This window comes from Tinamus guttatus, unplaced genomic scaffold (genome assembly GCF_059628265.1).
Source record: "Tinamus guttatus ecotype Peru unplaced genomic scaffold, ASM5962826v1 Tinamus_guttatus_pri_ptg000004l, whole genome shotgun sequence".
In the NCBI taxonomy this organism is placed as follows: domain Eukaryota; kingdom Metazoa; phylum Chordata; class Aves; order Tinamiformes; family Tinamidae; genus Tinamus; species Tinamus guttatus.
The window spans coordinates 1,887,097-1,912,699 of NW_028288538.1; the positions used below are offsets into that span (position 1 = coordinate 1,887,097).

General features: G+C 40.8%; 2 protein-coding genes and 1 non-coding gene across 3 annotated transcripts; 2 read left to right on the plus strand and 1 right to left on the minus strand.

Annotated features, from left to right (window-relative positions):
- Positions 1 to 1,004: 1,004 nt before the first annotated feature.
- TIPIN (TIMELESS interacting protein) lies at positions 1,005 to 7,169 on the plus strand. Its single transcript, XM_088523967.1, has 7 exons — positions 1,005 to 1,150; positions 2,382 to 2,481; positions 3,181 to 3,256; positions 4,210 to 4,332; positions 4,756 to 4,819; positions 6,534 to 6,734; positions 6,963 to 7,169. The coding sequence occupies exons 1-7, from the start codon at positions 1,018 to 1,020 to the stop codon at positions 7,118 to 7,120; spliced, it is 855 nt and encodes a 284-aa protein (XP_088380093.1). The 5' UTR covers positions 1,005 to 1,017; the 3' UTR covers positions 7,121 to 7,169.
- On the plus strand, positions 5,572 to 5,707 carry LOC148596373 (small Cajal body-specific RNA 14). The gene has a single exon (XR_015913170.1).
- Positions 7,170 to 8,322: 1,153 nt separating the features above from the next.
- On the minus strand, positions 8,323 to 21,610 carry DIS3L (DIS3 like exosome 3'-5' exoribonuclease). Its single transcript, XM_088534400.1, has 17 exons — positions 21,435 to 21,610; positions 19,436 to 19,589; positions 18,852 to 18,980; positions 18,440 to 18,575; positions 17,308 to 17,484; positions 16,672 to 16,750; positions 15,847 to 16,026; positions 14,548 to 14,717; positions 14,080 to 14,241; positions 13,273 to 13,520; positions 12,313 to 12,405; positions 11,196 to 11,729; positions 10,683 to 10,837; positions 10,403 to 10,581; positions 9,786 to 9,931; positions 8,788 to 8,962; positions 8,323 to 8,715 (listed from the first exon to the last, which is right to left on the minus strand). The coding sequence occupies exons 1-17, from the start codon at positions 21,562 to 21,564 to the stop codon at positions 8,404 to 8,406; spliced, it is 3,159 nt and encodes a 1,052-aa protein (XP_088390526.1). The 5' UTR covers positions 21,565 to 21,610; the 3' UTR covers positions 8,323 to 8,403.
- Between the last annotated feature and the right edge of the window lie 3,993 nt (positions 21,611 to 25,603).

Here is a 25,603-nt window from a genome sequence, read left to right on the forward strand (position 1 = left end):
TTTTTTCGCGAATTAGCCTAGTCAAGATGCCCCAAATTCCCCTCATCCCCGCAGGGGCCGCAGCGCCGCCTCACGACGGCGGCCGCTCCCGCCTCCCCTCAGCTTTTGGCGCCGAAAGCCCCGCGTGGCCCCGGCCGCGCAGGCGCAGAGCGGCCGCGCGCCTCGGCCGAGAGCTCGCGAGAGGGCGGCTGTGGCGGCGCCGCCTGCGCGCGCAGCGGCCGCGCCGGGGGCTGCTCGTGGCGGCGCGGACGGGCGGCAGCCGCCGGCCTTTGTCTGCTGCCCCGCTCTGGGAAGGGGCTGCGGAGCCCTCCCGCCGCCGCGGGAAGGGAGGAGAGCCCCCAGGGCCGTCCCCAAGGGCAGCTAGGCCTGGCGGCGGCGGCGGCTTCACAGGCCCCCCTGTCTCCAAAACCCCCCGTGAGGGAACTTTTTCCTCAGAAAAACGGGTTCTTCCCGGAGCCGCCTGTTTGCGGCGAGAGCGGGTCGAGGCGGGCTCGAGTGGCGCCCAAGGCTTTGGAATTGTCCGCGCTAAAGGACTGGGAAAAGGGAATCCTGCTCCAGGCTGCGCGTCTGAGTGGGTAAGCTGGGAAGCAGGGGGGTTGTTTCCTCTCCCCCGGCCCAGTATTCTTTGGTTTTCAAGGGCTTTGTGGGAAAACGGCTCCGTAGTAAGTGCTTTAGTTAGAAATCTGTAGCTAGAAAACTTCTTTTTTAAAAAAAAATATCTGTGACCCATTTCTGCCCCTCCCAAATAGTTTGGATAAGTTAGGACATGAGAGACACTTTTATCTGGCATGGCGAGGCTGGGTTGTGTCACCCTTAAGCGTGGTATCTGCTACCTAAGTAGCAGAGTGGGGATTTTTTCAATTTTATTTTTACTTTTTTTTTAGAAAAGCTGAGACACAGCCGTGTTGCAGTACGTCAGTATGTAACTGATGCTTTGCTTCTCGATGCTTCTTTTAAAATTCTTTTAATTTTTTTTTTTTTGGTATTTCCTGCAGGAGAGAAATTTGATCTGCAGCAATGATAGATCCTCTGGAAAACAACCTGTTTGATCTTCCTGACTATGAGAATACAGAAGATGAAACGTTTCCACCTCTTCTACCTCCTACCTCTCCAGGAAAAGATGATGCCGAATGGGCTGTAGCTAATGGAGGTGAGTACCTGGGACATCTGAAGAACCAATTTTGCATTGTAGAAATCTTACTTTTGGTGTTGTATATTGTTATGTTTAATTTCTTATCTACAATTCTGTATATTGTTCATATAAAGGTAACTGTCTGTAGCTTTATATAAAAATAAGTCTTGTAGATAAGAGGGCATTTGTTAGATTTAAAATATATATGATTCCACACCTTCACAGCTGTGGGAAAAGTTTGTTTTTAATTCAATTGAAACATCTGCAGCACAAATGAATCTTTTAAAAATTCAAACTCTTGTACCCAAACATCTGTAGAGATAAGTGTACAGCAGTGATGTGTAATTACCCTTTATGACTTACCTCGAGTGGAGAAAAGGTAGGAGTGCTGAGTGTAGTAGTCCCGGGAGATGGTGGTTTCTTCTGTAGGGAATGTGCTTTGGAAAATAGCCAAAGTGCTTGGGACAAGTGAAATTTTGAAAGATCTTACAGCTATCCAGTATAGTGAACTGGTTAACAGAAGGCAGAAAGATGTCTTGAAAGTACTGTTTGTAGGCAAATATGAATAGACATGTTACGTATGTATTTTTCTTGATCCTCGCTGTTCTGTTTACTAGAAAATACAGTTTGGAATAGATTTAATTCCTTGATACATGAAAAGGAAATCCCGAACTTCCAACGTTAGGATGGTCAAGGGTACAAATATAAAAGAAAAATCAGTATGTCAATTAATTGCTAGTTTTTAGCAGGGAGAGGTAGTTGTGGCTTTTTTGTTAGTCAAAAGTATATGTCCAGCCTTGAACAAAACACCCCAAACTTCTTTAAAAGACATAGGGACTTGTTGGTTGTGCTCATATCATCCCTTTCTCTATTTTTGAAGGTGATAGTGAAGTTTAAAAATTGAAAATTTTAAGGTTTTGGAAACGCCTGTTATCACTCAAGTGTTTTAACTTTCAGAACTGGCCGCAACCACTCTGAATACATTTCTGATCAGGAATGTGCAAGTGGTAAACTAGGGTCTTTGAAAAGGAGTTATCCTTCTTTGCTAGAAAACCTGATTCTGTTGATTTCCAGACCATGTTGTGGGGGAAGTAGAAATGTGCGAACATTTGTTGGAAGTAATAAGTACAGTGGAATGCTTACGTGCCTTTGAAGTAAGGTAGAAACTTAAAAGTTTATGCTGTGTAATGCTTGTGTAATGTTAATGTAATTTGCATATACTTACAGTATGTTTTATTTCTTTTGTTAGAACCAGATGATAACCAGCAGTCCCAAGGGAAGGATAAGGATTCTTCTGTGACTAGACAGAGAGCAGTTAGAAGACCAATACCTAAGCTAGATGCCCAAAGGTTGTGTGTGTGTATGTCTGTTGTTTGTTTTTAACAGACTTTCTTTCTGATATATATTTGGTTATCTTCGAGCTATATGATCTTTATTTTGGCTCAGACATATTACTCTGGATATATTATAGTTTAGTTGAAGTATGTTTCAAAGTAAAGCCCGAGTATAATAGTCTAAAGTGCTGTATAAGTGCACTTACCCTTGACTTCTGTACGAAGTGGATAAACTCTTATTTGTACAGGTTAAAGATTTTAGTATTTCCCTTGCTCTTTCCACTAAAATTGGGGAAATGTGTCGATAAAAAATAGAAAGAATCTGACCTTGTGTTTTCTTTTCTGTTAAAATATTCTGATGAAATTATTTTCTGATGCTATAGCTGGTTGCCTTGGGCATGTACCTAGTTGGTACTGCTTGGCCAGCACAGAGATGTGCAGTGGCCTTCCCATTTAATTCTGTGTAATCAAAAAGTTGCTTTGACAGGTGCTGTTTTTATGGTGACTTTCCAAAAAAGTCTCATTCTTTCTCGCAGTCTTAATTCCTCTGGCGTGCTTTTGTGTGGTTTATTTTTGTTTTATGGCCTTTAAGCCCATACATCTCTCAAGCAAAACTTGCAGAAAGTTTTAGACAAAAGGGAGCAGTTTGATTTAAAAAAAAAAAAAAAAAGTAGGTATGAGTTTCAAATAACTTGGATTTTTTCATACTAACAGGTTGATTTCTGAAAGAGGACTTCCTGCCTTAAGACACATGTTTGACAACACAAAATTCAAGGGTAAGGGGCATGAGGTGAGAAATTCTGAATTTCTCTTTTGTTTTTTGAGGGATTAGCTTAGATTGATAGATGGATTGCTGTCCTGCTTGTATGGGAAGTCTCGATACTCAGCTCTGGTTAGGCAACCCATGTGCAGCCTTCTAACATAGTTCGAACATATCCTGCCGAATTTTGAAGTTACAAATAAAAATAAATAACACTCAGAACCAGTATTTTGCTCTTAAAATACTTTTCTTCAGGACAGGGATATCACATCTGTGACTTGTCTGTAGAAAAATGCGTTTGAAATCTCAAGTCTTAAGAAATGCTTTTTCCTGCTCTGGCTGTTGTGACACCTCTATCCTAAAGCCTCTAATACTAAATTGCAAAGCAAAGAGAAAGCAGCAGTTTCTCCACAAGCTGTCTCATTGTCTTTTTTTTTTTCTTTTTGAAGTAAATATCATTAAATTGACTACAAGAACCTTTGCAAAGAAACCTTTAGTTTACAAAGAAAGTTACGATATAAATTCTCTGGGTAACAGGAGGAGAAAGAAACTAGGCAAAACTGCTGATGTAAGTGGGAATATTTATTGGATAAGGTTATTTAGATGTGCATTGTTTTGTACTTTCTAAACTTAAAAATAAAAGTAAACATGATAACCATGTTTTCCAGTCTTGATTTGGGTATAGGCTGCTTAAGGGGCAACTTCTCAGAAGCCTATTTAATGTTTTACAGTATGGAAATAGTTTTTCTAAATATTGTTGACTGTTTTTTCTCACAACTTGAAACTGCACTTACAAACTTGATTGTGGGAGGATAGATGCTGGACCTCTATCTTACATAGATTTTTCGAGATACTTTCAAACTACAAAAGTTGAATATTTTATGAAATATTATTGGCGTGTTCCCCTCCGCGTGTACTGACTTTTCCCCCTGGCTCTATTGATTCAACTTTTAACAGCTGGATGTCTTGTTTTTGCTTTCTAGGCAGAGGACCTGAAGACGCTTATGCGACATATGGAACACTGGGCTCATAGATTATTTCCAAAATTGCAGTTTGATGATTTTATTGACAGAGTAGAGTCGTTGGGAAACAAAAAGGAAGTTCAGGTACATGCTGCTCGTCTGTTTCTCTTCATGCAGTACTATAAGGGGTAGGTTTATGAGTGTAGTTGCACAGTAAAAAAAGACTTAAGTTGTGCTTAGTATTTAGGATTATAACTTGATTTAAATTAATTTCTTTCACTTAAGCAATCCAGTATTTGAAAGTTCCTATCACGTTAATTATTAAAACTGCACTTCAAAAATCTGCTCTGACTTACAAAAGACACCTTTACTAAAGAAATGTTATGTAAGAGTGCAGATTCCTCTGGTTAGGTGATAGATGAAGTGTTGGGAAAACAACCGACCCAGAGCTTTAAAAGTTGCAGAAAAACCAAACATTGTAGGGAAAGGTAAAGAGAAATGAGTAGTATTAAAAACCATCTCAACAGAAACAGATGAAATATTAGTATTGTTTCTTTTCATTTTAAGACTTGTCTAAAGCGGATTAGACTTGATCTTCCTATTTTGCATGAAGACTACAAAAATAATGAAGGTATGCTCTCTGTGCTGTTTGTTCAGTGGTGAATACTCGAACCATCCCTCTTTCCTTTCCTTCTCACTGAGTTAACGGTCAGGATTCATTTTTCTGGCGTAGAAGCAATTAAAACTGGTCCTTGACTTTGAAATCAGGCCTTCGTGAAAGACTTAAAATTACATAACTGATAATGAAACTTAAATACTCCTCATATGTTTATAACTGAGAGGCATATAGAGAGGAAATGGGTATTAAAATCAGCATTGTTAGCAATGGTCTTTCCGAAAATCCTGAACTGCTATTCTCAAGTGAACTTATTTTATTCTCACATGAGTGTGCAGTCTGGAGGGCTCTTGGTTGTTAGGAAAAGTGCTTAGAGTTTTTATCCAAGCAGTGCTATGTATATTCACTCTTGGCATGTAGCTGCTGCTGCTTCTTTCAAAATCCAGCCACTTAAGTAGATAATTCAAGAGTTTCTTCTAATGAAATGACACTTTCAGACGGAGCAGAAAATAAGTTCATTTATAAAAAGGAGCAGAATTCACTTAGAGGGTAGTATGAAAGATTTTACTAGCAGAAATGTCAGGATTTTATAGTTTTTTCTGAGGTCCTTTGCAAGCATTTACCCTTCTACTGTAGCTTTCATTTGGACTTTCATTTGAACACCGTTCAGCTAAATCGGTGCTTGTTGAACATGTTGCAGTGAAAATGTTCACAGAGGTAAAGCTTTGTTGTATCTATGGGGAAGACCATAGGGCACTAGGTGAAATGTGGCTCTCTTTGCTATTGGCTGCATTTGAGAGATGTTTAATGCAACCATAAGAAGCCACAAATAGTAAATAAGTGGTTCCTGCCGACAGAGTCTGTAGAGATATCAGATTTTTCTGTGCGATGGTTCCATACATTTGTATTTAAATCCTACTGATAATGTTCTTGAACTGTTAGCCAGTGTACTGCTACAGCTGGCCAGTGTTGAGGTGAAACGCTGGGGTAAATATCTAACAATTTTGAAATAAAAATGCAACCTAGAAATAGAAGCTAGACGATGGTATTAAAAAGCCTTGTTTTCAGCTACCTTCTGCTTACAAGTTTAAAGTGAGCAGAGGTACGAACATACTTGGCCTTAGGTAATCTTGAGACAGTGCTTTGCTTGCCTGTTGGTGGGTGAGGTTCGTATAGCATAGTTGGACTGCTTCCATTTGCATGTGTTAATATTGACAGCTGAATAAATATTCCATAATAATATCGCGCTGAATTCAGAATTGGCTATTTCATGCCTGTGTTTTTACCCATCTATTGATTCCCAGAGCTAGTCCCTCCACTTTCCAAAGGACACCGTGGTACTAGCATGGGTAGAAAGAAAAGTATCTAGCCTTATAGTAAGGATTGTACCTCTGAATATACTGAGTTTTGACCTTCAGACACAGCTTATGGGTGAAAAGACTGCTGTATAGTCAGAAGCTACTTGCTGCTGTGTGTTTTGGTTCTCTGATAAGCAGTCGATTTATATCACTCTGCATATCGGTTACATACAGCTGGATGAAAATTTACCAGGTAGCTGAAAACTAAATCACAGACTGATCTTCAGCTATTAATACAACTTTAAAATGCAGCATATGGTCAGAAATGTTTTTAAATACCTGACAAGATGACATTTTAGCAATATATTCAGGTTCAAAATGTTGATTTTTGTCCTCTTGACCCCCACCTTTTGCAATTCCTTTAAAATCAGATGGTGGAGGGGAAAGCAATGGGCTGGATACAGCAACTGAAGACCTACGTGCTGGCTCTGCAGATATAAGAGAAGAACTGGATTCTCCCTCTGGTACAACCCTCACAGAGGAGCAACAAGAGCGAATCAAAAAGAACAGGCAACTGGCCTTGGAACGGAGACAGGCGAAGTTGCAGTGTAACAGCCAGTCACAACAAAGTGGTAAATAGTTTCCTAACTTCTATGTTGATATAACTCTAATAGTCTGAAAACTTCGAAGGTTTTGCCTTCTTACTAAAGAGAAAAGCTTGGTTTGAAACACAAGGTTTGAAAGACAGTGTATGCATTCTTACAATTAAAAGCTGCAGGCTCAAAATCTCTTACGATGTGTGTATATATATATATATATATTTATATTTATAATATATATATATATTTTTTTTTCCTTAGAGCTCTCTGCTAGTTACCCAGAAGAAGCGTTTAATACCACGACTGCTCAGGATCTGGATGACCTTATAGAGGACCCTCAGGTTACAGCAACCAAGTTTGCTGTTGCAGATGCTGAGGACAGAGATGCAGAATTGGAATCTACCAGCGAAAAGCAATGACCTTTCCCCATACTTCGAATGACTTTCTTAACACAGAGATTCCCAACACTGTATCACTGTATGCGACTGTCACCAGCTATTCCCAGTCTGACTCCGGAAGCTGCAGGGAGGAGTCTTAATCTTGATGTCTACACAGTTGGACAGAACTTGGTTTTTTTGAAAATGAGCAGCTCTCTACCTTGGGAAATGGAATAGAAATATGTTTGAGACACTTGAGAGCTTTGGCAGTGCTGTACTTGGGGAAGTGTCACTGATAGAAGGTTTTTGACCTGATCTGAATCTTCTTCTGTTGATCTGAAAGTGAATTAGCTGTGCCCTTGACACAGCTAATCAGGTTTACATTTAAGGTTTTTAAGTAGGAGATGGTGTTATGTATTGAACCAGATGGTTTGCATTTTGTAATTCACTTATCAAATAAATATTTTGTCCTTATAAAAAGAAAGCTATTAAATTTCAGAAACGAAAATTGAAAATCTTGCAAAAGGTGCTTAAACTAAAACCACTGCAATTTCAAGATGCATGATGCAAATCAAATCTCCTCCCACCTAACTACATCTCCTTACACGAACATACTTTGGCTTTAAGGGAATTAGTTATCTTTTTACTTCAGCTGATCTTGCTCACTCTCTTGAAGTTCTGCCTAATCTTCTCTTTGCAGTACTGTTTTTCCTTGCTACATCACAGAACCAGCCATACTAACACCTTCCTTTTTGTAGAAGGAAGCAAGAAACTATTCCACCATATTGCTATAATGGTCAAGGCCTAAACCAGCCCTCTACAGCACCCTCTGGCTGACTGTTGTTTGCAAAAGAAACTGGATCTCAAGGTACAAGGGGGATAAGACTTACAGTTACAGCAGCCAAAATCATTTCATTAGGAGGTAACCTGTGGGTAATGGGGGGATGTGTAGGGTAGTTGCAATAAGCACTGGTTCTGCATTCTGGATTAGAGCTTTAGTTCAGAACAACTGTGACAAGGATGACATGAGAAAAGACTTTAGGAACTTCATTTAGGGAAAATAGGGGGAGGTAATTGCTTAAGTCAACTATTTTTGAATGATGTTTAAAATGATTCACCACACTGGCTTTAGTCTGGTAGATGCACTTTATCATGTATAAATTCTTTTTAAAAGTTAGGTTCATAATCAAATAAGAATAGTTATTTAAAAATAGGTATTTCATTTCTTATTAAAATGACTCAAGATTTAAATATATTGCTTTTTTAAAAAATTAAAATCTTACAAAGTGAGTATGAACAAGAGGATGAACAAGCTAGAAGACAGTTCAAGTTCTAATGTCAGCTGAAACGTCTAATAGAGCTAAATCCCTAATCTCTTCCAGCAGCTGGTATAAACTTGCTCCCTTTGTCTGGCAGTACTCCCGATACTCTTCCTCAATTGCCTCCACTCCTGCTTTTTCTTGAGCACGTTGGGTTTCCTCTGCAGACTTGCTCACTTCTTTTACTAATTCCAATTTTGCCACATTAGAATTCTTTTGGAAAACCTCTGTGTCTGAAGTCTCGTATGGTGCAATCCTGATTATTTCAAGTTTGATCGTGTCAGCATGGCAGCGGGAGGAATGCACAAGTATTTTCACCTTAAAAGCAATATACAAATGTTATTTCTCATCATGCTGTTGGAAGGAAGTAAAAGCAAAGTAAATACTCACTGTAATGTGATCAAATAGGCTTAATGTAACGGAGCCTCCAGTAGTTGTAGTGGAAGTAATTTTGTTCTGAAAGTGAAGAAGGGACCCAGGCTTCCACTCACAGCTGCTATCATGGTGACAAGAGATGACTAAACCTTCTTTGTTTTTCATATATGCCGCAGCTTTAATGCCATATCTACAAGAAAGCAAAGGGAGGCTGTTCTGAGAGTTTTCATCCTTATCAGTTCTCTAATTTTGAAACCAAAGGAAAGCTCTGATTAAAAAAAAAAAAACAACTCCTTGCTACTAAACATTCCAATCATTATTCTGCTTTAACAGCTGCTTGGGCAAAAGGGTGCTAGAGCATTTAAAAAAATACACCTTATCTAATTCCCAGAGAGATTGGTTTGCTCTTAGGGACTGCATAGGGACTTCCCAGAATGCTGAAGGTTGGAAGGGGCCATCTAGTCCAACCCCCCTGCACACGCAGGGTCACCTAGAGCACGTGGCACAGGACTGCGTCCAAGCGGGTTTGAAGATCTCCAGAGAAGGAGACTCCACAACCTCTCTTGATGAGGATGAAGCATGTCTTTTACTCCTGGGTTGATTTTTTTTTCATCTCAATGGGCTAGCATGTGAACCCTGTAATAGTGGAATCTCCAACACATGAGATATCCCCATATTGGATGTTGTGACTCAAACATTTTACAGCAGGACAGAGCATGGTGAGAGCCAGTAGAACTGCAGATGATCAGAGCGGGTTTCACTGTTAGGAAACGAACACATTCTAGATGGGATAGTCTTCCAGTGCCCTCAGGAGAGCTCTTTTTTTCCAAAGTCCATTCACAGAAAAGCACTGCCTTAGATATATGACTTATATGCATAAAATTTAAATGCAGTCCTCCATCACCACCAAGCCATGCTCTAAATGCTTCCTTTCTCAAGGACCAGAACTGTCCTTGCAGCATTTCCACAACACGTCTTATTTTCCAGTTCCCTGCACGCTCTGCTCGCCTTACCGCGGCACAAACACCAGCACGCCGTTGGTTCGGATCGAGTAAATGACGCCGTCGGCGAGGCAGCGCTCCTCCGGCCCGGGGCTCCCGTCTCGGAAGTACATGCACTGGAAGAGTTCGGTCGACTGCTTCTGAGCGTGCTGGGCTGCCTGCAAATATCCCCCCAAAATACAGCAAAACTAGTGAGAATTCTAAAATGCTTCTTTGCCTTTGATCTTTATGTTTCTTTCTTCCATGACTTACTCCCCTCTAGGGCCCCTAAAAAAATTATATCCAAATTGAAATCCTAGTTGTAGTACAGGTGAAGTGTGCAGTTACTATTGGAACAAAAGAAAAATTTAAGAGAGAAAATAATTTAAAAATACTGCATTCTTCAGTTATTTTCTGATAAACTGCACAATTTTCTCATCAAGTTGCATACAACTTCCCAATTTTTGTCTTTTGCTCACGAGGCAAAATGGACAACCTTATCTGACATCCTTTTGTTGTTAATTTAATATTTAACATTAAAATGACGTGAAACTATGTTAGTGTAGAACCCAAAAGCTACAGTCAGGACGGGTTCCTGGTGCACTGGAGGGGTTACTAGCATGCAAGGACAGGCACACTGACCAGCTTACCCTGTTTCTGTTATTAATGTGCCTACAGAGTTCCTCAAGATCCTTATTGCTGAATACACTGTCCTTAACATCTCCTTTACTTTCCTTCACAGCAGCTGCCATCAGCAGTCTGTGGACAACAATATCAGCGTATCTTCTAATTGGAGAAGTAAAATGAGTGTATTTATCTAAGGCAAGTCCTACAAATAAAAAATGAAGCTGTGGTAAGAAAAAAGTCACAAATCCACTAGCAGTTCAGAAATAATGTGAATAGCATTAAAAATAGCAAGTGACAGGATACCATAATGATGAAACTCTCCTTCAGGACAAGAACCAGTTGAGAAGTACAGTGCATTGGACATGGCGTGAGTGGCCATAGATCGCAAAAGTTTATTTACAATTGGATCCTGGGGGTCATCTGCTTTATCCAGGGACTCAGCCAATGTTTTGTTAGACCTGTCAAAAAATAAGAAATCATTAATTCTGAAACATTTATATATTGTACAGTTATGGGAAATACGGCGGAAAGAAGGCTATTACACAGCTTCACCATGCAGAGTGAGCAAACTTTATCAAATTTTATCTGATATACCCAAAATTATTCAGGTATTCACATTTTCAGTCCAACCAACAGAAATGCCTATAGCATTTCTGTATAGGACATTATCTCCCACTTACTGAAAGAGTGGTAAAGATGTTAAGAACTGCTATGTAGTGTATTAGCATTAACAGGCAGAATTGTGATGGTTTGTAACAATTATACCCAAACAGTTGATGGTTTAACTAAAGCACTTAAGGTAAGCAGTAACAATACCGTGTGTCTATGGTGAAACCTTTGGCACTGGCACATTCACGAAGCTCAGAAAAAAACTCCTGTCGCGGTGGAGGGTGTTGACGCAGCAAAGCTTGATGAGGAAAACTTTCTGCAATCTTTTTTGCCACCCAATGGTTGGCAAGAATCATACATTCTGCCACCGTCTCATGTACCTCCAGGGGCTGCTTGGGGATGAGATCGTGGATATTCTTTTTGTCATCCAGCTGCACTCTGATTTCTACCCCTTCCAGCTCCAGAGCACCACAGCTGTCCCGCTTAGCCCTAACATGTCGTGCTATGTGGGTCAATTTTGATATTGCCCAGACCAGCTCAGTCAACTTCTTCTGTCTAGTTCTTTCATCCAAGTCTTTCAGTTCCAGGATATCAGCAACAACACTTGTGTCTCCATCTAATAATCCTTGTGCTGTTTCGTAGACCAGCTTGTATGCAGACCGAATGATGCTTTTCTTGTAGGAGACACCCAGGATTTCATAAGACTCTTTATCTAGTTCCCACGTGACACTTACAGCGTACCTTAAAGATAAAATCAGAATCTATAAGCAGTTCTGGTTGCCTTAAACTAGCATCTCAAGCCCAAACTGTTCCAAATATTCTGATTGCTTTCTGTGATATTTTACATTTTTTTTTCTTAATGAAGCAAATAGTGCTCAGCAATGCCAGTGGTGCATTTGTCTTTCAATACCACACAGCGAATAAATCTGAATAATTATGCCACCGTTAGTATCAATCTACTTGCTAAGACAATCTTGCCCTAGGATATAAAGCCATATCTGCTTTAAAGCACAGTTTCACTGCTCTAGTTGTAGTTTTATTCATTTTTATTTTATTATCCCAGCCAGATGTGCCTATTATTAGTGTAGGTGTATCCTGTACATCCTCATATCAGTCAGACAACCCTCTAAATTGCAAAATAGGATAGCAGCATGTTTGAAGAACAGGCAACAGTAGAAAATTAAAGTAGCTTTCACGTGGCTACTCTTTCACTTTGGGATTTAGCAACAATGAGAAAAATACACAGTTACTAGAGAGATTGGTAGAGATAATTACATTACGAGTAAAAATCTTTTTTCTTTCCCCTCAAAAATGCAAACGTTACCTATCAACTCCACTAAGAAGAGAGCAGATGTCAGCACTCAGGACAGAGGGCAGCATGTCGTAACGTCGGTCTGCTAAGTAGTAAGTGGTTGCCCTGAGGAATAAAGCACACGCACTGTTCAACAGGCACTCGTGGGTGCACACCTCCAGCAGTTCACAGTATGAACAAAGCTTCAGCAACACATGACACATGGCATGACTTTAAAAGGTTATTCTTACACAATACACACTCGTGGCATGAAACTCAAATTATTTAAGTAATAATTTGCATAGAATAGGCTAGTTCTGTGTCCTTCTATCTACAGCTTCCATGAAGAGAAGAGCTAGGGGCGTACAAAACATGCTCAGCTAAAAATGGGTTACTTAGTGGCTCTACCAAACATCTCTGCTGGCCATGAAGTTTATGTTTTTTTTGCGTCTACAAGAAAGTAATGCACTTAATAAAATGATTCAGCAGTTTAAATTCCAATCAACAATAATAATAAAAAATAGACTTGAGTATCTGACATATTTAAACACACAAAAAGAGCCTGTGTTCTGGAGTATCCCTGAAATTAAATTAATATAAGATTCTCTCTGTTTTGAAGGTGTTCTATGTTCTGGGAAAAGATGCATCCGCTTTGGAAAGCCCGTAAGCAATTTGTAAATAATTTAAATAATAAGTGATGAGGAATATAAAGCAAAATGGTGATTAAGGAGAGATGAACTTATATCATTACTTTGTGGAAAAGAGCAATTTCAGAGGAAAAAAAACGTAAGGCAGTATGTCTGAAAGTTTATTCTGTAGCAAGCTTACTTTATCCAAATGCAAGCCGAATACTTCTAGGAATGTATTTTTTATAATCTGCTTCCACAGTCAGTAACTCTTTCAAAGGAAGAAACAGATTTCTACGTGTTTCCTTAGAGCAGCATTACAAACTTCAAGCTCCACACATTTCTTATTTTTTAGATAACAGCTTACCTTGCTCTGGCCTCCACGTCAGTATAAGAATTTACTGCCACGAAATGGGTGACATCTGCAATGTGGACACCTAACTCCAGATTCCCGTTAGGCAGAGCTCTAATGGACAGTGCGTCATCCACGTCCTCGCAGCCTTTGGGGTCTATGCTGAATATCAGGTGCGTTTCTCTCAAGTCTACACGTTTTTTTTCCTCCTCTGGATTCACCTTCCAAGGATTCTTTGAAGAACTCACAGGCATTTCACTCATCTGCACAAAAACATTATCCATGATCGTACAGTTACAACTTTTCTTAAGAAAAAAAGTATACGTTAGATATAATTAGTTTTTCCTTTTCTACTATGTCAATGCTTCTGTGTCACTGTGCTTTTTCGTTCTTGTCAAATTCTTCTTTGCATTATGCAAGTCATTTATTTTACAGAAAGTATGACCCAATCTAACAGAATACTACACATATTATTAACAAATGATACTACTGGTGAACCCCAAAGGTGCATTTTGGGTTTTTGCATGCATCTTTTCTGTGATAGCTGGTCCCTACCTGGTTGAAGACAAAGGGCATTATGGTGATTTCAATATGCTTGGGCTTTAAGAATCATTTTTTTCAGAGTAAACAGATTTTATTAAAGTCACTCCTGACTTGAAATTTCATAGTATCTTTAGAACCACTACATTCACGCAAAAGTAATATTAGAGAAATATTCTATTTATAGTTTCCAGCTTTCAAAAATCTGTGAGTCACCTAAGTCCCTCTTTTTGAGGAACAACACCCTGAAAATCAATAATGTGCCTAATCACAAAGACTAACCTGGATTTCTGAAAAGGGGGCAACAGAAATGCTGTTCTCCACAAGGATGGTTGCAATTTCCCCTTCCAGATCTCCAATTCTTCCTAAAACTCTCACGAAGTGTCCATTTGGATATAAAGATGTTGATTCCCAGGAATCAATTCGCACAACAACTCTGTAGTCCTGCAGCAAGACAATTCTTCAGTTAGAACTTCAATCTGCTCCTGATAAGTAATCAAAATAAACACTCATTGAGGGACAAACAGTGCAAGCCCCAAATTCTGAAGTCAAATAAACTTTCATACCTGAAGGTGACGCAGTCCTGACAGGTGTTGAACACACTAGTTTAAGGTAGAACTCAGACTGCTCTGGCAGACTTGACTTTATCTTTTACCCCTCCTTTTTGCTTTGGAAAAACTTCATTAAGGTACATGAAACCTCCACAATTTTAAAAGAATACAAAATACAGAAACACTCATGTCAAACTACCTGTAGTGTTTCAGCTTGGTGGGTGCTGATCCGGATTTTGGGAATTCTGTAATCCCAAGGTGTAACAAGAATTTTCTGAGCGTTTTTTCCCTGGGTCTGGCTGTCTTCTTTGGAAGGGAAAGTGACCACGTAATCCCTCCAGTTCCTTTGAATGATTCCAATGACTTTGCCTTTAAATAAGGAACATTGTTTGCTATACATTAAATAGTTAAATAGCAAATATGTGCGAGGTGCAGATGATTCATTATTTTGTAATATGAACTAAGGTGTGTACAAACCTACATTACATGCACTAACAAGACCCAGTAGCAGACCATACTGGTCATAACTCTACTGCATTAAACCAGAGGCGTAATGCAATCTAAATAGCACTTACATGACTATTGTACTATTTAAAAATCAATGTTTGTTATAAATTACAATTGGTACAGCTAGATTTATGCACTGCCCTTCTTTCAAAAGAGATTAACCTATTTTATACATTTACATTGATACACTGCAGAACTTCAGGGAGATTCCCATAGTCTTTTACTGAAATGTTGCCAATTAAAAAAAAATACAAAAGCATTTAATAGCAAAGACCCCAATCACACAGCATTTTATTGCAGGCAGAACTAACCTCCTGAACTTTTAACTCTGAGCTCAGCAAACTCAAAAGACTTTATAAAGGTAGCTACATCCACTGAGTAATATTTTCAAGTAAGAATCAGAGTTCCCAGGATATATTGGCATGACAGATTGCAGTGAGAGCACGAGACTTCATCACTGACAAAAGCTTTAGACTTGAATATTGGAATGGCAGTTCATGTCTTGAGCAGCTGTGAAGAGTGACAGCACGTGTTTGGATGGCAAAGTATCCAAGATTTTATCTTCTAGGTCAACACCATCTTAACTAGCAATTTTTTTAAATAAAGTGATTAAATTAATAATTCATCCAAGTCTGAATTCCAAGTGTTTCCCATGGTAATACTGCAAGTTCGACTGATTCTACCATCTGCTGACAACCTCAGTGAACATCTTGCCATTATAACATCCCATTGGCAGTCAAATAACTTTATTAAATCAAATGTTTCAAATGAGATTTTTTTCACACACAGTATCTACTGAAGACTCTACTTTCTAGTCTGTGGTCTTATTTTTGAGGTATGTTAGAACACCTTAATTTGGCATAAGCATTTGGAATTTATTATGGTGCAAAAATGTGACAGAAATCTGAGAAGGGACTATATATGAAGAGTAGAATATAGTTCAGACCAAGGCAGTGAAGAATTCTTAAGTACATATCATACTGCACTTCACCTGTGGGCATAGGGTCTCCAGTGGTGTCTGCAGGTGTTTTATCCTCAGTCTCATTTTCACAAAGGGCAACAGTCCTTCCTTTCCACTCATGTGAGGGTAGCAACTCAACAGCTACCACATCACCATGGATTGCACGATTTCGAGCTTTGGCTCCATAAATAAGTACGTCACTCTGAAGTTCTAAATGTAAAATAAAAAGAAACAGAATCACAAGCAGCTAAAAATTGAAATCTCTCCAACCTTGGCAGCATTCTGCCAAAATAAGAGTTTGCAGATTATATTTTTTCATATGATTTCTTCCAAAATAAAACTATTGGCAAATAACCAATATTGCGAAAAATTAAAATTGTTCTCTCCTTTTTATCTTCTGTAGGTGAACTCTTGGATAAAAGTTTTCATAGGCTATAATGAGTTCATTGTTCCTTGCAAACACTTCAATCACAAAAGTAGAAGAGTAGTAAAAGGAGTTAAGAGCAGAGCACAAAGATAAGAAAAAGATGACTATTCAACTTTAGAAGGAATCTAGAGAAACCCATTAATAGGACAGATGAATCTAAAACATTACAGCCAAAGCTATTCGGAAAGGAGAAGGTGGAAACACAGCTTATCGTTTTTCCAGAGACCCTATGGAATAATCTTCCACATCCTTTCTGGTTCATGAAGTAAATTCCACTATTGCAGTATCTCAGCTTTCATCGTCTTAATAGCTGGACACCAATAAAGTTAGAGGGACTGAGGTAAGTTTATTTTTTCCTCAGTAGGTTGGCACAGAACATTGAATTCTCCCCCAGAAATCATGGGGATATCATCTCATTGTACTTTCACCTGTTTCTTTGCTGCCAACTCCCTGAAGTCGAACAAAAGCTTCCAGCTGTGCTCGATGCTTATTGACATTTAAGACACCCTAAAAGAAAGTAATAAACTGTTAAAAAAAGAGCCACATCTCAAAAGTGCCTATTTTAAAGTACAACATTTGTGGATTTAAACATAGTTTTAATACATGAGTAGCTTTTATTGATATGTGGGTTATTTTGGAATTTGTTAATATGCCTGATATCATACCTAGTTCCTCAACTTTGAGCAACAGCACAGATCAACCTGAAGAAAAATCCACAGCAAACTGCACATCATCGATAACGAACTCTCATGTGTATGCTCACAAGAGCAAGTACAGAAAATATTCCGAGAATCCCAGGTGCTATTCCCTGAGCAACTTGCTTTTTGAGAGGAAAACAATGGGAATAAGTATCTTTGCTGGCTATTCCTTAGCTAACTTCAACAGCCAACTTCTTTACAATTCCTCTCTTCCAAACTCTGTCTTTTTCTGATGGCTTTCTCTTTCCCCAAATATCCTTTTTCCCTTTTCCCACTATAGTGATATTCTTCTAACCAATCTAATTCAGGGACATACCACAAGAGTGCACCAACTGTTCTGTGTATGCTCTCTAAATAACAAGTTACCTGGATGTATCTTCCAGATTTGACCCCAGCCTCCAATATTTCCATAGGTAAGTGCTCAGGATACTCTTTTCCATTATTTTCTTGACTTTCACTCTCCCGTTCACGACGAGCTTGAGTTATTGAGACAAAGAGCTCATGGGCAGCCTTCAAGTCAGGCCAAAAGTTATCCAAGTAATTCTGTATGCACATACATAAACGGGTTTGAGACACCTCTGTTCTTTAAATAATGCTTCATTTGCAAGGCTATCACGTACTATTCTCTAAGTTTTTCTCAGTGGTAATCATGTGTTTGTTCCGAACATCACATGCTTATTCCAGATTCAACCCAGTACATTGGCTGAATACAACAAAAAGAATATTACTGTTAAGACACTAGACTAGAGATTCAGTAAGTTTTATCACCAACATAGTCCCGTACGAGCCCCCATTGTTATTTTCACAGTTTTTATACAATGCTGTACACTGCATTTGGAACATTTTCCACTATCTCAGAAATTTTAAATAAATAAATAAATAAAACTCTAAAGTCAATCTTTTAGGGGTTGGTTTCTATTAAGAGTTCATCATCTCGTGACATCCTTTCAAGGCTTGAAGTAAACCTTCCATCCACATCCTCTGCTGAATACGGGCAGTATCAGAAAGCAACAACCACATGAAGAATGAACTGTGATTCTGTGAACTATCTTCATGCGCATCACAGCAACCTAAATAATCGAGGCTGAAGTACACTGGAGAGAATAATACAATGTATATTTAAGTTATCACTCTTAATGGACTTGTACCACAGATTTAGACAGCTGGCTGAGGTAACTGATTACTGCTCATCAGCACTAAATTCTTTAGGTACATGGAAAACAATTAAAAGGGATCACAAGAAGGATGACCTCTATTCTTGCAGCTGCCATTTTCTTTCTCAGTTCTGTTATACTCACTGTCTCTAATTCTCATGACATTCCCAGCATTGACATCTTTGCTTCCTTTGATAAATGAAGTCACGAGTTAACACTGAAGTATTTTTATATGTAAACTCCAGAATGGTTTGCACTGCACATCACGTTTAAGGTACTTGCTTTGCCATTTTGATGCAGCAAAAAGGCAAGCTCTTTCTCTTCCTGTTTTTCAGGTATGTTACCTTGAAGGAAATCACAAACACTCCTTCTGTTTCATTTCCATACTGCCTGATGGCATCTTCATCTTCTGTTACCATAACAACCGGCATCTGACCCAAGCAGTGATTGTAATACCAGACTGCTGCATTGTAAATACTCCTAGAAAAGCAAAGTTTGAACAAGATTTCTGACATATCCCATTTGCTACTGGACAGGCATACACTTGAGAAGAATATATAAAGCTGCTCTATTTTTCTAAGAAAAAATAATCACAACTGTAATCTTAATCACAAAAGGACAACCTAGACTTTCAACTGCTGTGAACTATTCTAGAGCTAAGCAGAGCACGAGAACTAATTCATACATATCCAATGCCTAACAACATTTCTAAACATAATGTCACGATGTTCTTGTACAAAAACAGATCAGTTAAACCTGGTCTGCCATTTCTCCATGGATTCTCCCTTCTCTCTCGGCACATAGGAATGCTGGTGGAATTCATTAGGAAACACAACACAGTCATGACGGGCATCCTTTACTAGATTTCGCAATTTGTTGTACTGTCTGGAACACAAAAAAGACAAATACAGTCTTGTGATTTCATCTGATAATGTCATGTTCACTCCAGTTAAAAGTTTAGCTGAATGACTCAAGGAAAACTAAAGAATTCCAACAGCGTGAGACTAAATCCCATCATTCATAAACAAAGGCATTGATTCTTAAATTTCACCTTTGATGATAACTCTAAAAGTCACCTGTAAGACGACCTTTTTATACTTATATGATGGATGCTTCATTTTTTTGACCATGTTTGAGATACAATACGCGAGAATCTTTTTCCAACAAGACCATCCATAGCACAAAAAGCTATTCATAGCTTTTTCCCATTCACAGAACTATATCAAAACACTTGAAAGACTTAAAAACAAATTAAGCATTCTGTACTTAAATACATATTCTACAAACTTAACATCTTTACTTCGATTTAAAATAACAGTAAGTTATTACAGGGCAAGTACCTGCGGCCTTTTTGATGTTGCACAGCTTGACATGCTGTTTGCATGAAAATAATACCTTTCAGCTCTGGAAACTCCAGAATCTCAAGGTAATCTTGAGCCACCTTCCAGTCAGGGACCACGTAATGAGTCACATCATCTGACAACAATTTGCCATCTAAAATATAATTTAAAGATTTAAACTTTCAATTGCAATATTAAATAAAAATACTATCAAATGCAAGAAAATTCTAGTTGTGTATCTTCAAAGCTGTATCTATCTGTTTTTCTAAGGAACAGAATTTTAATGACTATGATGGGGCAATTCTATGGTACAATTCCTACAGTTTGTGTCTGAGGCCTTTTATTACCACTGATTCAAAGATTTTGTACAAATTCTAAATGAGTGAAAAAAAAATCTAGTTTCATGATGAAAAGGATGTCACTTGAGAAGTGCAGATAATAGTCCAAATTTCTCTGCTTCCAAATAAAAAGACAGACTATACATCTGCCACAGAAAATCTTTCTATCTTAGCCTATCTAAAGGCTGTAGAACTTAGAATACTTCCATTAGGCTCTTTCCACAGGCTTTAGCATTCAACACTATCCACTTACAGCAGGCGCTTTTCTGTGTCTACATAAAGGTTATACATAAGAGTTGCTGGAGAAAAAAACATGTTATTGTAAAGAGAAGAGGCTCTCCAATCAATTATTATCATCATAGTTAATTCTGACTAAAGACACTTGACCATATTCCATCAAAATATTAAAACCAAAACAAACCTAACACAAATTTATTGTCTTTTTTTATTAATAATTCAGAAGAGGAATAATAGTGAAATGCGACTTAAAGATTTATGCCATCTGCACATGGTAAGATATCCTCACCCAACATACACATCTAGACCAGAATAACTAAGCAGGCCATTAAAAATATCCACGGAGGTGATTTATGCAGGCAGGCTCCCACAGGGCATGAAATACGTTTGCTCAGCACAGTCGGCGGAGCAGGGAGTGAAAACAAGTGTTTGCCAGGCTCCTGATTTACCGGGAACAACCGTGGAGAGACATATTCCAGCACTGCCTGCGGCACAACTCGCACCTAAGTCCAGAAGTTAGACACGGACAGAGAGGAAGGATTTGCTCTGCTCTGTGCATGCACCTTGTCCTGAGGGATTTCATAACCCAAGGAATAATCTCCAGGGAATTCATAGGGAACTAATATCTAATACATCTCTGTGGCTTCCACACCCGCCACGGAGTTGTAACTACAACCTTACCCTGCTGTCCCCATATAATAAGGATAGTAATAATAATAATAATATTAACAATAATATATCCTGCACTACCTGCTGCCCTCTTTCACAACAGGCACCTAAAAGCATAACTGAAGTGACTGTCAACCACAGCTCACAAGAAAAACTGTTAAAATACTTAGTCTTTTCCCTTAGGCCAGCAGATAATTTAGATATTTTGAAGTATTTAGAACTTAGATGTCGTGTCAGTTGTTGTTTACTTTTATTGCAGCAAATAACTTATGTAACAACAACAACACAGAAGTATCAACAAACCTTCCCACCGCGATCTGTGATGTACACCACAGCACTGCTGTATGTAGAAACAACAGGAAAAAACACAAAACACAGGCGAAACCCCAGGGCTGGCTGGGGTGCCCTGGAACAGCCGCTACCGCACGGGCAATCAAAATTAGCTATTGAAACCAAGTAACCCCTGGTGCTGAATTACACAAGTTTTGAAGATAACTGTTTGGAAAGAGGACGTAGAGGGTTTGTTCTGACCATGTAAAACAGCGCCCCGTAGGAATTACGGCGTTTTTGAAAGAGCCTGGAAAAGGGAAGTGCAAAACTAGGGTGTTTAATCCCTCGTCAGACACCCACGATCCTTCTTAGCCTTTCATCACCGCGCGTAGATCCGTGTTTACAGCTAAGCCCACGGGCGGTTCCGCGCGGCCCCGCCGCCCGGCCCGGCGCATCCCGCCCGCCCGCCCGCGGGGCCCGCTCACCGCGCGGGCAGGCGGCAGGGCACAGGCCGCTGTGGCAGGGCACGTCTGGGCGCAGGTAGTGCTCCCGCACGACGCGCACCGAGCGGCCCTGCTGGCCCCGCAGCTGCAGCACTTTCTCCGTACGCTGCATGGTGGAGCCGCGGCCGCTAGGCCCGGCGCGGCGCTCCGCGGCTCATGGCGCGGGCGGGCGCTGCGACCGCGCTGGGCTGGGCCTCCTGCTCCGAGGGGCGGGACTGAGGAGCGAGCGGCGCGGCCATGAGGGGAGAGGCGGGAACGAACCGAGACAGCCAGGGCGGCTCCGAGGGGAGAGGCGGGAAGGAGCCGAGGGAACGGGGCGGCTCCGAGGGGGAGAGGCGGGAAGGAGCCGAGGGAACGGGGCGGCTCCGAGGGGAGAGGCGGGAATGAGCCGAGGCCGCCAGGGCAGCTGTGAGGGGAGAGGCGGGAAGGAGCCGAGGCCGCCAGGGCAGCTGTGAGGGGAGAGGCGGGAAGGAGCCGAGGCCGCCGGGGCGGCTCCGAGGGGAGAGGCGGGAAGGAGCCGAGGCCGCCGGGGCGGCTCCGAGGGGAGAGGCGGGAAGGAGCCGAGGCCGCCGGGGCGGCTCCGAGGGGAGAGGCGGGAAGGAGCCGAGGCCGCCGGGGCGGCTCCGAGGGGAGAGGCGGGAAGGAGCCGAGGCCGCCGGGGCGGCTCCGAGGGGAGAGGCGGGAAGGAGCCGAGGCCGCCGGGGCGGCTCCGAGGGGAGAGGCGGGAAGGAGCCGAGGCCGCCGGGGCGGCTCCGAGGGGAGAGGCGGGAAGGAGCCGAGGCCGCCGGGGCGGCTCCGAGGGGAGAGGCGGGAAGGAGCCGAGGCCGCCAGGGCGGCTATGAGGGGAGAGGCGGGAAGGAGCCGAGGCTGCTGAGGCGGCTCTGAGGGAGGCAGTCGGCAGCGAGTTGAGGGCACCCGGGGCGGCTCTGAGGGAGGCAGCCGGCAGCGAGTTGAGGGCACCCGGGGCGGCTCTGAGGGAGGCAGTCGGCTGCGAGTTGAGGGCACCCGGGGCGGCTCTGAGGGGCTAAGGGCAGCCTGGAGCGAGTTTGTGGAGTTGTCGATGCGGGAGCTTCGAGATAGAGCTGCGAGCAGCGCTGAGAGGGAGCCCGGCGCCGGCCGAGCTTCGCCATCACCCCCAGCTATGGAGCTAGGTGAGGTGGTGCCCTCTCAGTGAGGTAAAACTGAGGGGTTTGGACCTGTGGAGGAAAGGCTGAAAAAGTGGTGGGGTGTCTACTGGGACGAGAACAGGAAGAATTTGCCTGCTGTTAGGGTGGAGTGCGTGGCTTGAAGATGGTGGTGGCGCATTTACATGGTGAATTTTTCTCTTCCCCTATCCAGGAAAAATAAGAAGAGGCTGCCTCGATGCACCCAAACTGTATTCCTGCATAAACGCGTGTGTGAACCATCGCAGTCTTTCACAGCCTCTTCCAGGCAGAGCCCCAGGTCCGTTTTTCAGACCGTCTGGTTTCGTGTGGTCACCTCCCAGCACCCAGGTGCTGTGATGGGGAACGTGGCCGGGGTGGGTGAGGAGCACACAAAAGCCCCAAGTCAAATAATATTCCTAAAGAGACCAGTATTGTTCTTTACATTTTACAAAGAGCAAGACCGAGGCCCTGAAAGATAAAGTGCTTGTCCATGATCAGAGAGCAGTGGCAGGGTCACAAATGCAGCCAGGGCACAAAGCTGCAGTGATGCTAGTATGACCAAGAGGGATGATTATTTTGAACGCCAAAAAAAAAAGAAAAAAGCAGTAATACTTTCTCAAGCTTGCATATATCATAACCTCTCTTGAACGCAAACACATGGTATATGTTGTCTAATATTTGTCTTAAGAAAGATTGGGAAAGAACCAAGGCTGTGTTTCACTTTATGTTCCTGTTTGTTCTACTACTTATTTTTTCACATGTTTTATAAAATGTGTATCTTCAATGACTAATACTTGTAAGTTAACAATTGGTGCCAGGAAATGGAAGTGCCATCTGTAAGAAACTGATTTTCAGAAGCGAAGTCCTCAGACATATGAGGAGGAGGTGGTATAACTTGGTGAGAGACAACCAAAGTAGACTTGTTTTTGTTAGTCAAGATGATTTTAGACATATTATGTAAGCAAGATGTGTGAGGAGGGTGGGGAAGGAGGTGAAGATCAAAATGACAGAACTCTTGTACAGTATGAACAAAGATGAAGTGATCGGTGGTGACAGAGAGAGGATGAAAAAGGCAACATGTGAGAGAAAAGTTATTGAATGCACTTTGAAATGCTGTTGCTGCTGACTGCTGTGACATAGTGAAGAATGCAGACGTGTGTGATGATTGCAGTAAAGTGAAGGTTAATTAAATATAAGTCATGGAGAGCACTGCTCTAATTTGTGAGGCTTCACAGAAATGGAAGACCTTTGAGCTAAGTTCATGCAAGGCTGATAGTCCTGAGTAGCTTTGTGCTTGTTTCTAAAGTGACAATTTTAAAAATTCTCACGATTTCTCCCCCTCTCTGTTCCAAGAGCATTTTCTCACAAGTAAAAGTCAGTTTAGACTTGAGTCAGTAAAGCCAAAAAAGAACTGTTCACACTTCATAAAACAATTGAGTTTGGCCTAATGAGACTTGAAACAGATTCCTATACTCATCTGGCCATTGATTTTATACATAGAAAGAAGCTTCTACAGAGTGAAGGTGCAGGAAGAGCCAAAATCTTTCAGGTCAACAGCATAATCCTTAATTGTTTAGAAAGACAAAAAAAAAAAAAACACCTCACTAAAATGTTTTAAAATATAATATTAGAAAATAGGACTATGTGTTGAAAAAGGAAGGTGGAACGCAGCACAGCTACAAAGCAGTGAGACAAATTTCCTCCTGAAGTTTTCCTTCTCTAAGTCTGAGAAGCAAAATGTGGTAGAACAGAGGAAAATAAATAGTATAAATATATACTTTTTCATAGAGTATTCTCTTTACTTCAGAGATTCTTCCTTGGATAACATTAGTAAGCGCTAGAAAAGCGTTTGTCTTAGAGACAGAGAAGTCTCTTTGAAGCTTAGTTACGTGGGTGTTCTTGCCTGTGTTGGGAAGCGTGAGCCTCTCGGGAAGACACCCTCCTTGTAAAAACATCAGGAGACAGTGCAGAATTTCATGAAAGTACCTTTTGATAGAAGTTGTTCAATATTTTGGCAAAGAAATTTTCGGGTCATTTGGCAGTGTCAGCTTCTGGCTCAGATTTCTCATGACTTGGAAGTTTGTCCCATCTGACAAATGACTGGAAACAACCTAAGAAGCTGATCTGGAAGTAAAATACCAGTATTCTGTGTAAGTTGTTGTCAGGCATATATATATGGAAGTGGAACATATGCAAAAAGCAGGTATGCAGAACTAGTTGTAACAAATTGTTGACCATTTAATGTAATACCATACCTGCTTAGCCATATGTGTTAGTTGGCACTACACAGATATACTTTATAATATACCTTCTGCCATCCTGGCAAAACAACTGCTGCATTTTATTCCTGCAAAGGGACTTCTTCCCTCCTAACAGGGAACTGCTTCCCTCCCTGATGTTGCTGGGCTTTATCAGCCAAAATTGTATTTAAGACTGCTAGTAAGCAGTCTTAAAGCAGAAAAGTATGTAGCAAGTTATAGTCTGGTTTGCTACCATGCCTACAAACAAGTCTGCAGCAGACTGCATCAAGATGGGATTATATTTCTGAGAAAATAAGATTAAGAAACTAGCACAAGTAGGAAACAGTATTAAAGTCTGGTATCCACACAGTCAAATTATCAACAGAAATCTTTCATTTGAAAGATGACGTATTTTTTTTCTACGAAGGCTATTGCTGGGGTGGAGGTTACAAGATGTGATTGTCTTGTCTTTAAAGTTGAATCTTCCAATCTTAAAGGAATTTTGATGCAATGGGCACTTCAGCATCTGCTTTGGACTTGTACAAAACCAAATAAATGCTCTCTTTTCTCTTAGAGATTCCTTCTTCTGGTTCAGTAAAAGCCAAACACTGTAAGAATAGTGCCTGTATCTAGAATGGTGTCAGGATTAATATGCAGCTTCTTGCACTAATCTGTCATAAAAAGTATAATGCGCAGTTCTCAGTTATGCTCTAGATGCCAATATTTATTGTCTTTTAAAGATTTAATCTCCTTCATACTATGCAAC

What these genes read in the sequence shown, in the direction of transcription:
- TIPIN (XM_088523967.1), top strand. Translation starts at nt 1,018, where the DNA reads ATGATAGATCCTCTGGAAAACAACCTGTTTGATCTTCCTGACTATGAG. An exon ending in GAAACAAAAAGGAAGTTCAG is followed by an intron (nt 4,333 to 4,755) that starts GTACATGCTGCT and finishes TTTCATTTTAAG; the next exon opens with ACTTGTCTAAAGCGGATTAG. An exon ending in CAGCCAGTCACAACAAAGTG is followed by an intron (nt 6,735 to 6,962) that starts GTAAATAGTTTC and finishes TTTTTTCCTTAG; the next exon opens with AGCTCTCTGCTAGTTACCCA.
- DIS3L (XM_088534400.1), bottom strand. Translation starts at nt 21,564, where the DNA reads ATGCAGCGTACGGAGAAAGTGCTGCAGCTGCGGGGCCAGCAGGGCCGC. An exon ending in TGGAGACCCTATGCCCACAG is followed by an intron (nt 14,718 to 15,846) that starts GTGAAGTGCAGT and finishes CCTTATTTAAAG; the next exon opens with GCAAAGTCATTGGAATCATT. An exon ending in GCCTATTTGATCACATTACA is followed by an intron (nt 8,716 to 8,787) that starts GTGAGTATTTAC and finishes ATTGCTTTTAAG; the next exon opens with GTGAAAATACTTGTGCATTC.